General features: G+C 36.5%; 2 protein-coding genes across 2 annotated transcripts in view; one reads left to right on the top strand and one right to left on the bottom strand.

Annotated features, from left to right (window-relative positions):
* Window positions 1-13,437, bottom strand: part of LIPC (lipase C, hepatic type) — a 241,920-nt gene that overhangs the window by 142,317 nt on the left and 86,166 nt on the right. The gene's annotated exons all lie outside the window — the stretch shown is intronic.
* Window positions 1-13,437, top strand: part of ADAM10 (ADAM metallopeptidase domain 10) — a 43,181-nt gene that overhangs the window by 1,856 nt on the left and 27,888 nt on the right. The window contains exon 2 of the mRNA XM_061347525.1: window positions 6,364-6,514. Within this exon, the coding sequence (XP_061203509.1) occupies window positions 6,364-6,514 (151 nt within the window). The remainder of the gene's footprint in view (window positions 1-6,363; window positions 6,515-13,437) is intronic.

The raw sequence follows: 13,437 nt of genomic DNA, 5'->3' as shown, positions 1-13,437 counted from the left end.
TCAACATCTCTTGCACTGGGAAGCATACCTCACTAGCAGGTAACAGAAGCACATCTCTTGGTGTTTATCAATGAAGGTAAATGTCTAAAGAAAGCTTAATAATACTGGATAGAAATCTAGTAGTGATGTCTAGTGTACATCTCTGAAATACCATAGGAAACTTTTCTGATAAAAGTCTCAACATAATTATGAAAGACTTACCGTAACTGTGTAGAATCAAGATTGGTTTTAAATATTAGAACTGTCTGTTTTAACTGCTCACATTTTTAGAATTTACTGTATTTTTTTTAATTTACTGAAAAAAAATAGAGCTCTTCATTTGCATGCTTTTCTTCTAGGCAGGCATTAATATCTGTGTGAAAAAGGATAAATTCATGATTCTTAACAGTTTTACTGTGAGAGCAGTGAAGCCTGGAAACAACTGAGACCCCTCAATTTGCTTTGTTTCATTTGTGGACAGTGCTCATTAATTTTACGTGAATCTTGAAGCTGAGTTATACTTACCTGTAATGTTGTCTAGTTTTAAGCATGCAGGTATATTAAGTAGTACTTAGTTATCCATATTTAATGGTGTTCTTTGGGGGATGGAACTAACTGATAGAATCATTCTACCTGAGCACCATTAGAATTAAAAAAAAAGGTGGGGGGAGGAGAACAGAAAATATTAAAAGAGAACTTATGGGATCCACCAAAAGCTGGAGTTTAACTAGAGTGATCATGCCTTGTCTAGGCTAATCAGATGCTGACTGTGTTACAAATCTGTGATAAATTTCTTGTATTCACTGATACAACACACCCTTCTATGTGTTGGTAGGACTTTCGAGTAGTATCTTGGTGTCCTGTGCTGCTGGATATTGAACTGCCTATTTCCCTGTGAGCATAGGAGAAATCCTGTTTTTAATGGACACATGGGGGAGTTGTGGGAAGGCATTTATGAGATATTGGTGTCTGAGCAATTTAGTTTGCATCCTTGCTATAAATTGGGAAGAATACTAGCCTTCATTAACATGGCACTCAGCCTCAAGCATTCATCTGGGGTTTAAAAGCATTCTGAATTCTATATGGCTGGATGAGACAGTGTCTAGTAAAGACAGCTGTCAGATGGTTGCTTCAGAAATGCCCAAGGTAATTAAAAGTAAATAAAATGAGGTGTTTAGTGAATACCGTTGTCAAAAAGCCTAAGGCTGCAGTTTATTTTTGCTTTTAAAAAGAATCTAGAGGTTCAGTTATGCAGTATGGCAGAGCCACTGTAATGAATTACTGCTGTCTGGTGGTCCTGCCTGGCAATTCATTCCCACCTCTCCTTCACTGCCTCTTGTTTGATGGCATGTGGGAGCCAATTCAACTGCTGATTTAAACAAAATAAATTAATCATTTCCTGCCAGACATGTAACGGTTTATTGTGCAGACCCAAGCCCAGTTGGAAGAGCTGGGACTTGCACAGGGTGGAGAGGAAGAGGGTAAAACAAAAAGAGGCCATCTGCTTACACTAATGGTGCTGTACTGTCTAACTGTGCCGTAAATGTGAGTTTTCAATGAAGGGAAATGATCCTGACTTGGACTTTTTGGTTGCATGTTTTTCTTTCAGTAAAAGCTAAGTTGACCAGAAGTGTTTTTTCAGCCAAATCTGTTTTAGTGCCAACACAAGGGAAGAATAGAAATGGAGTAGAGGAAAAAGGGCAGTGGGACCTGGCCTTCTGTAGCAGCTCTGAAACTACAGCCTGAATAAATTCTTCAGCGAGATTTAAATCTGGAGGTATATGGTAGGATTACTGGCTTTCAGTATACTTAAGCATGGAAGGGCTAAATCTGAATGCTATGTACGCTCTTTAATGTCCCATGTAAAGGAAACATTTTTTTAAGAGAAATAAACTTGACATTGAAAACTGCTTAAAGAAGTGCATCTTGCTTTGATTATTTTAATTAAAAGTATAATAGTCTCTTAGAGATTTATCATATGGTGGCATTTCAAATCTGCAAATTAATTATGACAAAGTAGAAAGAGTTATCTAGTAGGTTAGTCTGGCTGCTGAACAATTTCTGATAGTCTGTCAGGTTGTATCCTGGGCTTTATTTTTCACTAACAAACTTGAGTTATATTTGAACTATTTGCCTATGTCATGCAAATCTTAATGTGAGTTGTTTAGTGTAAACATCATCTTTTAGAACAGTGCATACTTGATTTATCCTTTTCTGGGAAGTTAAATGTTATCTTTTACCACAGTATGTACAAACTTCAATGGATTTTTATATTTACATTGGTAAACTTTCAGTAGTTCTTTACCAGTTGTCTTTATGTGCATGAAGCTAGCTTCTGTAAGGGCTTCCTCCATAATCTTTTGAGATGATTATGAATGTTGAATATTATGAAGGATATTGTGTATCAGTTGCAGACTATAACTGCTATAGCAATGTTAACATTATACATGCTTCTGGAAGTTAATGTTCATTTGAAGCCTTGATTTCAACCCTGTCTGAAATCCCTTCTCTAAAAAGCGGTAAAATAGCATATGCTCTAGGTGATACATAGCTGCCTTTGTTTAGCAAGAGTGTTTGTGTTAAGTGTACACTATGAGAGTACTTAAAAGATAAGGTGTTCTTTAAGTTTTTGAGGAAGGGAAAAGAAATAGCATTGCTTCCCTGTGTGATCACATAAAGTATATAAATTCTGGTTAAGAAAAAGGTGTTTTGCTTAAAACACTCTCCTTTTGCATAGTAGAACAGTTAAAAGGCTGCTTAATGTCAATCGTCTTTTGTTGCCTTATAACTGTAGTTAGCACTGAAAAACTATTTGTGACAAAGTTGAGTGTAGTCTCTCAGCTTTCCACATGGTCATGAGACCTGGACTGGGTGTGAAGTATTATTGGGTTGTCAGTAAATTTTCATACTTTAAAACTTTTTTCCCAGGTGCCTGAAGCTGTTCAAGGAGTACCTCATGATACTGAGAAAATGGCCTATAACAATATAAGGAATGACTTGTTAGAAGCCTCCTACCATAGAAAAGTTGAAGATAATTTAACTGGTTAAATAGTCTTGGGATTATGGAGCACAAAAGTTTTCATGTTCTGCAGCGTACTAACTCCTGAGTTCTGATAAAGTTTTTAAATTGAGTTACTAGTATCATATTCTAGGTTTAGGTTAATTTTTTAAATTAAAACTTCAGCTAAGTTTTATCAGTTAATTTTGAAGTTTATGTTGACACTTTGGGTCACATACCTGGATATATGGAAAGCGTGTATCTGAAGTCCAGTTAATGTATATTGTGCATCAGTTTGCTGTAACAGGGGGACTTAGATTAATCTTGTTTGGTTTATAGAAGTTCCTGGGCCATAAGAGGTTTTTCTGCTTCTAGGATTATGTTGAAAGTGATTAGAGAAACATCAGACAGGTACAACATCCTTCATGCTGCAAATTCCTCATGCTGGTTGCTGAAACTTTGGATTTGTCCTGCATCTTATTTTGATTAGATGTTTTTCACAAATGTTTAGGATACTTAAGAGGTTTCTGGAAAGCTGGATGAGGATAAACTTCTATTTTGGGACTAAGAGTGAGAGAAAATTAGAATTAAGTTGGTTTTTCATTGGACTGAATTTGCGCTCAGCAATGAAGAGTCAGCATTTACAGAAGCCTACAGTACTGCAAGGAAATTTGAATGGGGTTTATCTGTAGTATATAATTACTTGAATTTTAAAAAGGTATAGTAGTATCTTATGCACATTGTTAAATGCAAGCAATGCATTTGGAAATATTTACTTAGTAATTTGTGTGTTGCTCATAGATTATTGGCTCTCAACTACTATGAAATGCAGTTATGCAGTTCCTATGATATGGAAAAAAAAATCTTAAAATAAATCTTATATTCTTCATGAGGATATGTTTGAAGATTACTGATTCAACCTAGAACTGGAAAACTAGCAACTTGCACTTTGTGTTCTAATTTCATATCCTTAGTGTAGATAGGATTGTGTTTGTGTACCACAGCTTTCAATAGGCAACTTAGGTTTTATGTGGCTGACAGTTGAATTTGTCTTTCTTGTGAAAGATTGTGTTACAGCTAGTACAAGTGATGCTATATATACTGCACTAAGTTTGTCTTTGTATCATCACATTGCATCTTGCTGAACTAGAAAGTTATGTCCAACTTCGTTCAGTAAAAAGCAATAGTTCACTGGAACATCTGAAGTTTTGGAATATGCTTTTTTGAAGGGGTCATGTAGGGAAGAACTTGTATAGCAATTTTTACTAAATATTGACAGTGCTGAAACATTCCTTCTGCAAATACATTTGGCAATATATTGCTGTCAGGTTGCTTAAAAGAAAACCTGACTTTTTTTACATAATAGTACTAAGATGGTGTTTACCTTTGAGTGGTTTGATACACAAAGTAGTTTCTGTAATGAATAGTTGATTTGCTCTTCAGAAACCATTGCTTGTATGGAGTGACAAGAGAAGAATTGGTTGTATATTTGTTGCACAAAGTGTATAAAAGAATACTGCAAGGCTTCATTTCAAATAGTGCTAATGCTTTCATGCTAGCCTACTGATAAGTTATGTATCAAAACATGCACTTGGAGTTTTGAAACATTATACATAACTTAATATCTTTAATTCCTTGCTGGCTTTAATATTTAGTACATCTAGAAGCAGGAGATAATTTGGGTCATAATGTGCTCTTGAAGCCAGAACCACTGAAATGATCTCACTCTTGACTGTAGCTTATGCATATAGATATCTAATTTCCTTATAATTTGATATTTCAAACTGTTTAAAAACTGCCTTTCACTGTGTATGTTAAACATACTGTGTGCATTATCTGCATTGCAAAGACAATTTGCTCCACGAGTTGTTTTGTGGATGGTTTGGGTTGATTGGTTTTCTGTTGTATTGGGTGTGGCTGGGGGGAGGGTTTAGTGATAGTGGTTTTCTTTCTGTCAGGGTGTTTTTCCCCTATTTCTCCACATTATTTTATGCTGTTGGAACTTCTGTCTTTTGGTGTGCTCACAGTTACTGAATCACATCACCTTAATAATTCCTTCTACAGTATTTGTGTTTACTTTTCGCAGGTGGATGAAATATTTTTCGTGCGTAATGGTCTAGTGCTAGTGTTTGATGTAAAAGTGTCATAAGACTTGTGAAGAGTGTTGAATGTGCAGAGGCAGGGGATAGAGAGCTTGGTGGCAGTCAGGATATGAAGATACACTTCTTGTGAAATACATGCTGTACTGTCCATTTATTGTGTATATACTGATATGATTGCTTGAGTTAGATTAACTAATAAGAAAGTGAATCCTGTGTGGAAACTGTGTACATATCTGGAAGAAGTGACCATAATCAGAATTAACCAAGTGTCTGTAATGCATACAGTGATTCCTTGTCTGGAGGAAAGTAATGTATATTAACTTCTTTTATGGTTTCAGTTCTTGTGATTACTGGCCTGTTGGCTGTTAGGTATGCAGAAGTACATCTGAGGGGTATATTTGACAGGTGTCTGGGCAGTGCAAGGAGCTTTTTAGCAAATTCCAGCAACTTGGAGTGAAAAATACTATATTCTGGTAAAGTATCTCCTGTCTAGTATAAATATAGAGCTGAGATGGTGATCCTGTGTATGCATGTTATAGGTCTTTGAAGAGCTCTCAAATGTTAGTGTCTCTGGTCAGTTCTGCATGTCTCTTCCTTCAATAGAATAGGGTACCAAAATCTTTCCCTATTTCCTGTCATGCACTCTTAATGCAAAAAATACTACCTTAGCAGGAAGCATCCAAAATAGGCTGAACTGGGTCTACCTTTTTGGAGATACATCTTTAATAAAACAACCCCATGTGGTAGAACATCCCTTTTCATACAAAATGTGTTGCTAGGTGGCATGATTTGCTCTTAATTTTTCTGGATATTTGGCATGTGGAACGTAAACATTTCAAGCAGATACTTCAGCGTTATGAGTGCAGAGGGAAGCTGGAAATATAATTCTTGTAGGGAACTAGAAGCAAGATTTTCAGCTGTTGCACTGCTTGTGTTTGTGTCACAAGTGCATTTCTGAAACCTCTCTCAAGCTTTTTTGTCTACAGTGATGTAGGTTGCATTATGAATTAATTTTGGAATAAAAGAACTAGTTTTGGTTGAGCTTGTCTTCCAAGGTCCATGTAACTCACTCTAACTGCAAGTGTGCTTTCAGTCTGTGGGACCAGGGTAGAATAAATTTCAAGGGTACAGAGAAGAATAAAAGGAATCTGAAATGGATGTAATAGGGAAGTTGGGTTTTATTTACCTACTGTTTTACACCACAGGTCTGCTATACCTGGTGTTGTGATTGTAACTAATAATTTCTCAGGCATGCTAAACTTTACTTTTTTTTTCTCTTTTCAGGCCAATATGGAAATCCCCTAAATAAGTACATTAGACATTACGAAGGATTATCTTACGATGTGGATTTGTTACACCAAAAACACCAGCGTGCCAAAAGAGCAGTATCACATGAAGATCAGTTCTTGCACCTAGATTTTCATGCTCATGGAAGGTTAGTGATATTTCAAAAGGTATTTGTTTAAAGTATTTTATTCATACATGTGTTTATAGTGAAATGTAACTGATGAAAGACAGCCGTAAAACTAGTGCTAGCTAGAATACACTAAAATACACTGCATACAGTTTCAATGAAGTATTTGCTCTGATGTCCAGTATAAATGTGAAAATGTTGCTCGTAATCACTCAAACTGGTGGTAACTATTAATGCACTTTGAAGCTTAAGCAATGGAATCATACTGGGAGCACAATGGTAGTTGATTCTGAGTTTATAATGCAGCTTTGGTATATTTTTTACAAAAATAATGCCAAACTGTCTGTGGAGATTTGAGGAAAAAGTAAAATTTCAAGTTGCACTTGAAACTACAAAATATGCCAGAAAAGTGTTCTGTTTCATGTGTAATGGTGGTGTCTGCTTTCTGTACTTTTGTGGAATTTGGCTATTATTCGATGGGGGGGGAAACGTAACTCCTGTTGCAAGACTTTTTTTGCCTTTCATTTAATGTGTGATGGTAACACATTAGATATTTGGTGTGAGCAGCTGAGGTATAATTTGTAGGCTTCACTTATGACCTCTTTATACTTCAGAATTATCTGCTGTGTGTATAACTGAGGAGAAGCAGGAAGAGAACTTGGAACTTGATAAATAATTGCTAGCTGTATGTAGAAACGTAGTAAGTTTGACAGAGCAAAGGTAAAAGCAGGTTTCCTTAACCTGTTTTGAATATTCTTTTATGAGTAAGTGTTCTGCTTCTGTGCTGGCCTGTAATTTTTTCAGGGAATCAGGTGTTGCTACTGGAGGTGTACCCTGTAGTGACTGAATTTCAGTGAATGCTCCCAAAAGGTTAACATTAGGGTTGTATTTGCAAATGTTCTAGAACTGCAACCCAAATTCTGAATTTGAAATTCTGACCTTAACACCACATTTTTGGTTGTGATTTTTAGTCTAGGAGATTCTATTATTTAAAGAAGAGTCATATTGCCGCTGAATCTCCTGTAACTTCACAGGCAATTTCCAGTCTTTGCAGTCTTAGGCTGCCACTCTTAAGCTGCAGGCTGATGCTTAATTTAAACTTAACAAAGTGTGTACTGCTGCAGAGAGGAACAGGCCTGTCTGCATTCCCAGCATCATCTTTGTGCTAGCACTAGTAGTCTTAAAACCATGCAAGGAATAGGATCTAGGAACTTATCCAGCTGAAAATTATTTGTCAAAAAAAATCAGTATGCCCGATGGGGGGATGCTGAGGCCATTCTTTTGGGGAGCAGCCCATATTTCGGTCCACTTGAGCAGGTTCATCTTGTCATTGGTAAAGATCCCATAGTACTCTTTTGTAAAACAAAGCTCTTGGAAAGTACAGGCTGAGCTTGTTATTAATGTGAGCTAAAAATCCTTACAGTGTAGAACTGTTAACCATATCTATGATAATGAGGTTTAAAAATTACTTCCTCTCTTGCTTCATGGATCTTAGTCACACCAGACTTTAGACAAAAAGGTTTATAAAGATTTTTATAACAGTTGCTATTACTCATGAAGGAGAGTGTTGGTGTTTATATGTGGAATTGATTCTAAATCTTATGCTTTGAGGCACAAATCCATCACTAACTGAGGAGGCTGAATGGAAACTTACTATAGGGTCAAACCACTCCATAATTTAGGATTTTGGTAGTTTCCTGTGAGGCACCTAATGCTTCCTGCCAAAGAGGGATAGTTGACAGGCTGTAAATTTAGTCCACAGATTTGTTAATGAGTCTGAGTGTGCTCTTATAAAATATTTTAATTTTCCTTGAAATGAATTAGGAAGGGTCAAGTGAATTGTGTTTTACTTCATACAGTCTAACAGCTTTGAAGGTGTGTAGCAGTTTGAAAAATTGTAGCATAAATAGGATCGCCTTTTTGTAGTTGCAGTTAGTTGATTGTGAATAACTACTTATAAGTGATGGATGTCATCACTGAGAGCACCAACAGTAAAACCGTTCTATCAAATATTCTAGTAACTTTGTGGTAAGGCAGAAAATAAAGCTTTTGCAAAATACTTAAACCATTTATATTTAGCCCACAAACTCTTAAAGTGTTGTATTTAAATACAGGTGTTGAAACTTAGAGGCATTCAGTCAGTGTGAAGTTTGAGATTTTGAGAACTTGAACCTGATTTTTTTTGAATGGCCTTGTACCAAATGGTTAGTTAAGGCTTTGCCCGTGTGCAGAGGTGTGTTGGCATACAGCTCTCCGACCTGTCTCCTTAACTTCATCGGGAATTTGTTTCGAGCCTCCTGTTGTTTAAAATACAACAGTAATGAACTAAACCAAACCAGCCTCTATTGAATGCTGAAATACTAGCTTAATAGGATGTTGAAGTTGCTAAAACTCAGCTATAGATAGCTATTACTTTCGAATCATAAACTATGTAGGTTAGATGAGTTGACTTTACTGCTTCACCAGTGGTGCAAAATGTGTTCATTTCTAAAATGAAGGGATGTGGAGTTTTAAAACTTGGTTATGTATCATAGCTCTTCTACCTGCCAGGTTATATAGAGTGTTTTAGTGTGAGTTAATTTAAAACTGTATTCCTGAGACCCGGCTGCATGCAGAAAAATAAAGGAACTACATCTGTGTAGCGTTTATTGTCAATCTTTTTACTTAATACATTCCTAGTAACTTAAGCTTTCTAACTTTTTTCTTGATTTGGCCTCTTAATCACCCATCCACACCCATTTCCACCCTTTCTCCTTGATCAGTTGATGACTCTCACTTGGGAAATTTGCCCATGCAACTTGAGTGAAGAGCTCAATTTTCAATTGGTACTTGAACGCATGATAATACCTGCTTATTACTAAATTAGAGATACGTTGAGAACTCCTTTCAGGTGTTTTGTGACTTAGCTACAGGTTTCCTTAGATTTTTACCTAAACTTTTTTTAATACTGTAATCTTTTAAGTTCAGACATGTTTGTTGGAATGTATGTTCTATACATGATGCTTGTAATAGGAGAACTGTCACTTTAAATGCTTGGAAAATTGCTTCTTTGTGAATCATACAAATAAAAAGACTTGTCATATGATTATCCTTGTAAATATTAAAACATGCACTTGCTGAATATTGCTAGGCTCTAGAAAATCTGAGATAGTTTGAAAATATGAACTTCACTAATGAAAATGTTGGACTCAAAAGTACTTACTTTCTTCTGCCATGCTCCAAAATGTAATAGACTATTATATTTTCAGATAAGTCTGCATGAAATCTTGTAAAGGTTTGAGTTATGATAGTCAGAAACTCAAGTATCTTCTAACTAATGATGAAATGCAAGCTTTGCTTCCACTGTATTAAAATATCAGTGATACTGAGTGTTTGTAGTAATCCTTGGTGGCCATTAAATGTTTTCCTTCTCTTTGTTTTCTTATTCACCAGAATGTCCTTGCTTGCTCTTCTGCAACACCACAAGGACATACCTCTATGTATTAAAAAAAGCAGGTATCCAGCTCTGCTCTGGAACTTTAGAAATACAGCAGTAGGTGGTTTTTGTAGGGGAAGGAGTTTAGAAAAATCTTGCTATCCCATCTTCCTTGGGTTTGTATGGGGTGTAAGGAGAAAAGAATTCTCATCTTCCTGGTTCTGTATAAAAAGGCGAATAGTGTGCATGTGGCAAATCCAGTGGGCACCAAGTTTTGGTCATTATTGCTTTAAATAACTTGACAGCTAAAGAGCCTGTCAGTGCTTTCAAAAAAGGACACTGTGTGCCGGAGTCATGAAGGTGCTATAAGGTAAGCTTTCACTTGAGGTTTTTTGCCTGGTTATGTCAAAGTGTCAAAAGTAGTGTTTGATCAATAAGCAGCTGCAAAAAGCGTGTCAAGTCTCACTACTGCTATTGATAGGGAACTGCAGGTAACCTTTTTTTCCCTGTAGTTAATGAATAAATTTTTGACAATGTCTTTATTATCAAGCATACACTTTGTAAAGCTGTGTAATATGTTGCAGAGTGACCATGGGATTCACCTGCTAGGTAAAAGTGCTTTAACTGACGCCCAGTGTGGAATAAAGTTCAGTAAATAATTGGCTCTTAAATATACTGCTTCCTTTTACAATGCTTTTCCTTGAGCAGATGAACTTTTATAACAGGGAGAGCTTGCATACTGTGAAAATGTGCCATAGGGTCTTAATCCATGCTCACTGTACAATTTGGCAAAGCATTTTTTGTGAAGCAGTGTTTGTTGATTGGCTTTAATACTGGTTTGCTGTGAAGATACTTCTTTTCATAATTATTTTGAGCAGCTACCAGTCGTGCATTATTTGAGTTTTCTGGTGCAGTTTTTGAATGGCATGAGTGGACCACAAAATTTTAGAGTTCTTAAGTATGAGGATTTTTTTTATTCTTGGTTCTTTGTAATCCTTTGCATTACCTTCAATAGTCATTGACTCTACTTGAATAGATAAGGAAACTGAAGGAGGCTACCTGCACAGATACCATATTTGATATGTTGAATTTCAAAGGTGACATTCTGAGCGTGCTGCTGTGCTGGCTGAGGTGGACTGAAGTAGCTGAGCTTGGATTAAAGAAGACTTTATATTGTCGCCTTCTGTTTAATACTAAATCTAGATGTTCTCTTTGTGGCATATATTTTTAAGTACTTTTGTAATTGTGCACGCAACATAGTACTTAATTCATGAAGTGGCTTTGCCTTGTATGTTCTGTGAGCCTGTCGGAACATAGAGCAGATTCGCTGTTACCTGAGTAATCTGAAAGTTGTTGTGTCTGTGTTTCAGTTCCATGTGCACTTAAACACGCTCTTAAGTTAGTCTGTTTAAATAGGTTGATTTAGCACTCATCAGATAGGACTGACTAGTTGGCTTCTGTGAAACTTCTGTGAATTATTTCCATGAGGTTTACTAAGTGAATTTTTTGCAAGGTTTGCGTAGTGCAGCTCATTTGGGGCTGTCTGGAATTTAAAAAGAGAAGAATTAAAAATCCCTAAATCCCTTTAATTCTTACTGTCTTGTTTACTCAGTACTCTGACCATTCTTCAATCATCCTCCATCTGTTGTACCTTTTAAGTTACATACCTGGACAAAAAACTGGCCTGGTAAGAGACCAGTAAATCAGGTCTCACTTTCTATACCTGTTTTGTAAATAAACAAACAGGGACCTGAGTTCTTACTCATTTTTAAATTAACTGAATCTAAAAAGTATTTTAGAGACTGGATCTGTTGGTTACATGTCTTGCATTTTGGTTTAAATACAGTGAGTTTGAATATGTGTAGCCCTTGGTGGGGGGGAGACATTTAGTGCTTCACTTGGTTTTTGTCTAGGAGATGCCTGGTGTTCAGTGGACTGGGAAGACTGGCCAGCTGAGACACAGGGTTTCCCAACCGTACTCCTAAAATTGGTGTTCATGCTTTAGAACTTCGCTCCTTGGCCAACAAACTTCAGTAGGGATAGTTTTGTTCTCAAAAAAACTATCTTCTTAAAATTAAAAGCAGTGGACTTAAATGAAGGTGCTTAAGCTACGTGCTTCACATATGCTCGTATTATCAGCTAGCAGATGTCTTTCTGTGTCTTTATTTCTCTAAGAAATCTTCTTTCTGAACTACTTTCTAAGTTTGAATTTGTGTGTTAGCTTTGATACCTTCTGATTTTATTCTAGTATATCTTTACCCAGTATTTTAGCTCATGGGTTTTTCTCATTATGTTAGAGCACTGCACTGCATATGAATATTCAACTCTATGTAAATACAACTGGTAAGGTTATTTTAGATAAATAGGAAATGACAGAATCTGCACTTACCTTCCAAAAAAAATTTACTGAAAGGAGGGGGGAAATACCAATCTTGAGTAAAAACTCTTCTGCTCTTAAAATCTCTACATCATACTCTTCAGGACAGAAATACTTGAATGACTTTATTAGAATGTAAATTAGCCAACATGTAGCTACTTGTAATCCTACTTGGATGGTTTCTGTTATCTGAGATAGAGTACATGTTTGCAGCTATGCATATCAAGAATAATCAGTGGCAAATTGTTTAGGATGAAGATTGTGTCCTCAGCTGTTTCCTAGAATAACAAGCTTAGCAAGTCGGACTTCTGAAGGTCATGAAAGAAATCTCTGAACAAGTGCCACCCTAGAGGTGTGGATGGAAAACAGACTTAAGCTGCTGCGAGCGTTCTATCTGGGATTGCTGAGTGTTGCAATGTTGTAGAGGTTGTTTTGTTTTTTTAGATAAATACTTAGGAGATGATGATACCCTGTAACTGCATCCAGTTGGGTAATAGATTGATAAACCTGGAAACCCTATCATGTTCTGTTTCAATGCTATGTTTTCTTTAGTGTCAGTAGCAGGCCCATGGGAACTGACAGTTAAATGATGATGGAATGTGTTGTGCTGGTTTAATAGTAAGTGAAAACAGTGTAAAAAATAATAATGTCCAGAAGTGTGATGGTTCTGTAGACTTAGCTTCAGTAGTTTAGACTCACCATTAAGTTGTTAAGCTGTCTTCTATTTAATATAGCTCAGGGTTGGAGTGAGTCTGACAGTCTGTGAGAAATGAGTTTACATTTTGATGCCTCATGTGGAAGCAGTAAGAAAGAAGCGCTCAAATTATTCTTCCCTTCCATTTATAGACCCCCTTCCATTTTTCAGAGAAGAGTCTTTGACTTCTTAAATGGGAAAAGTAAGGATAAAAGACCTGCACCTCAAGCAGAGTAGTATCTTCTAGATCCTGACTTGTGAGGAGGCTCATGGAGGCATTGTTGCAATGATTTTTCTGGTTCCTACTGAGAAGAAAAAAGTATGAACCTAAGTGGACTCTCCTTGTACTGGAGTCACCTTCCATGCAGCTGCCAACCTGTCACTTTTTGTTCCCTTTTTCCAGCCACTTCTTCCACCTGTGGAGTAACTCTTCCATCTCCTTTCCTTTTTTAAATCTC

The sequence above is a fragment of the Neopsephotus bourkii genome, unplaced genomic scaffold, assembly GCF_033783945.1.
Source record: "Neopsephotus bourkii isolate Nb327-2 ecotype Australia unplaced genomic scaffold, CSIRO-AGI_Nbou_v1 NB_318, whole genome shotgun sequence".
Lineage (NCBI taxonomy): Eukaryota > Metazoa > Chordata > Aves > Psittaciformes > Psittacidae > Neopsephotus > Neopsephotus bourkii.
This window is presented reverse-complemented; position numbering and strand designations above follow the sequence as displayed.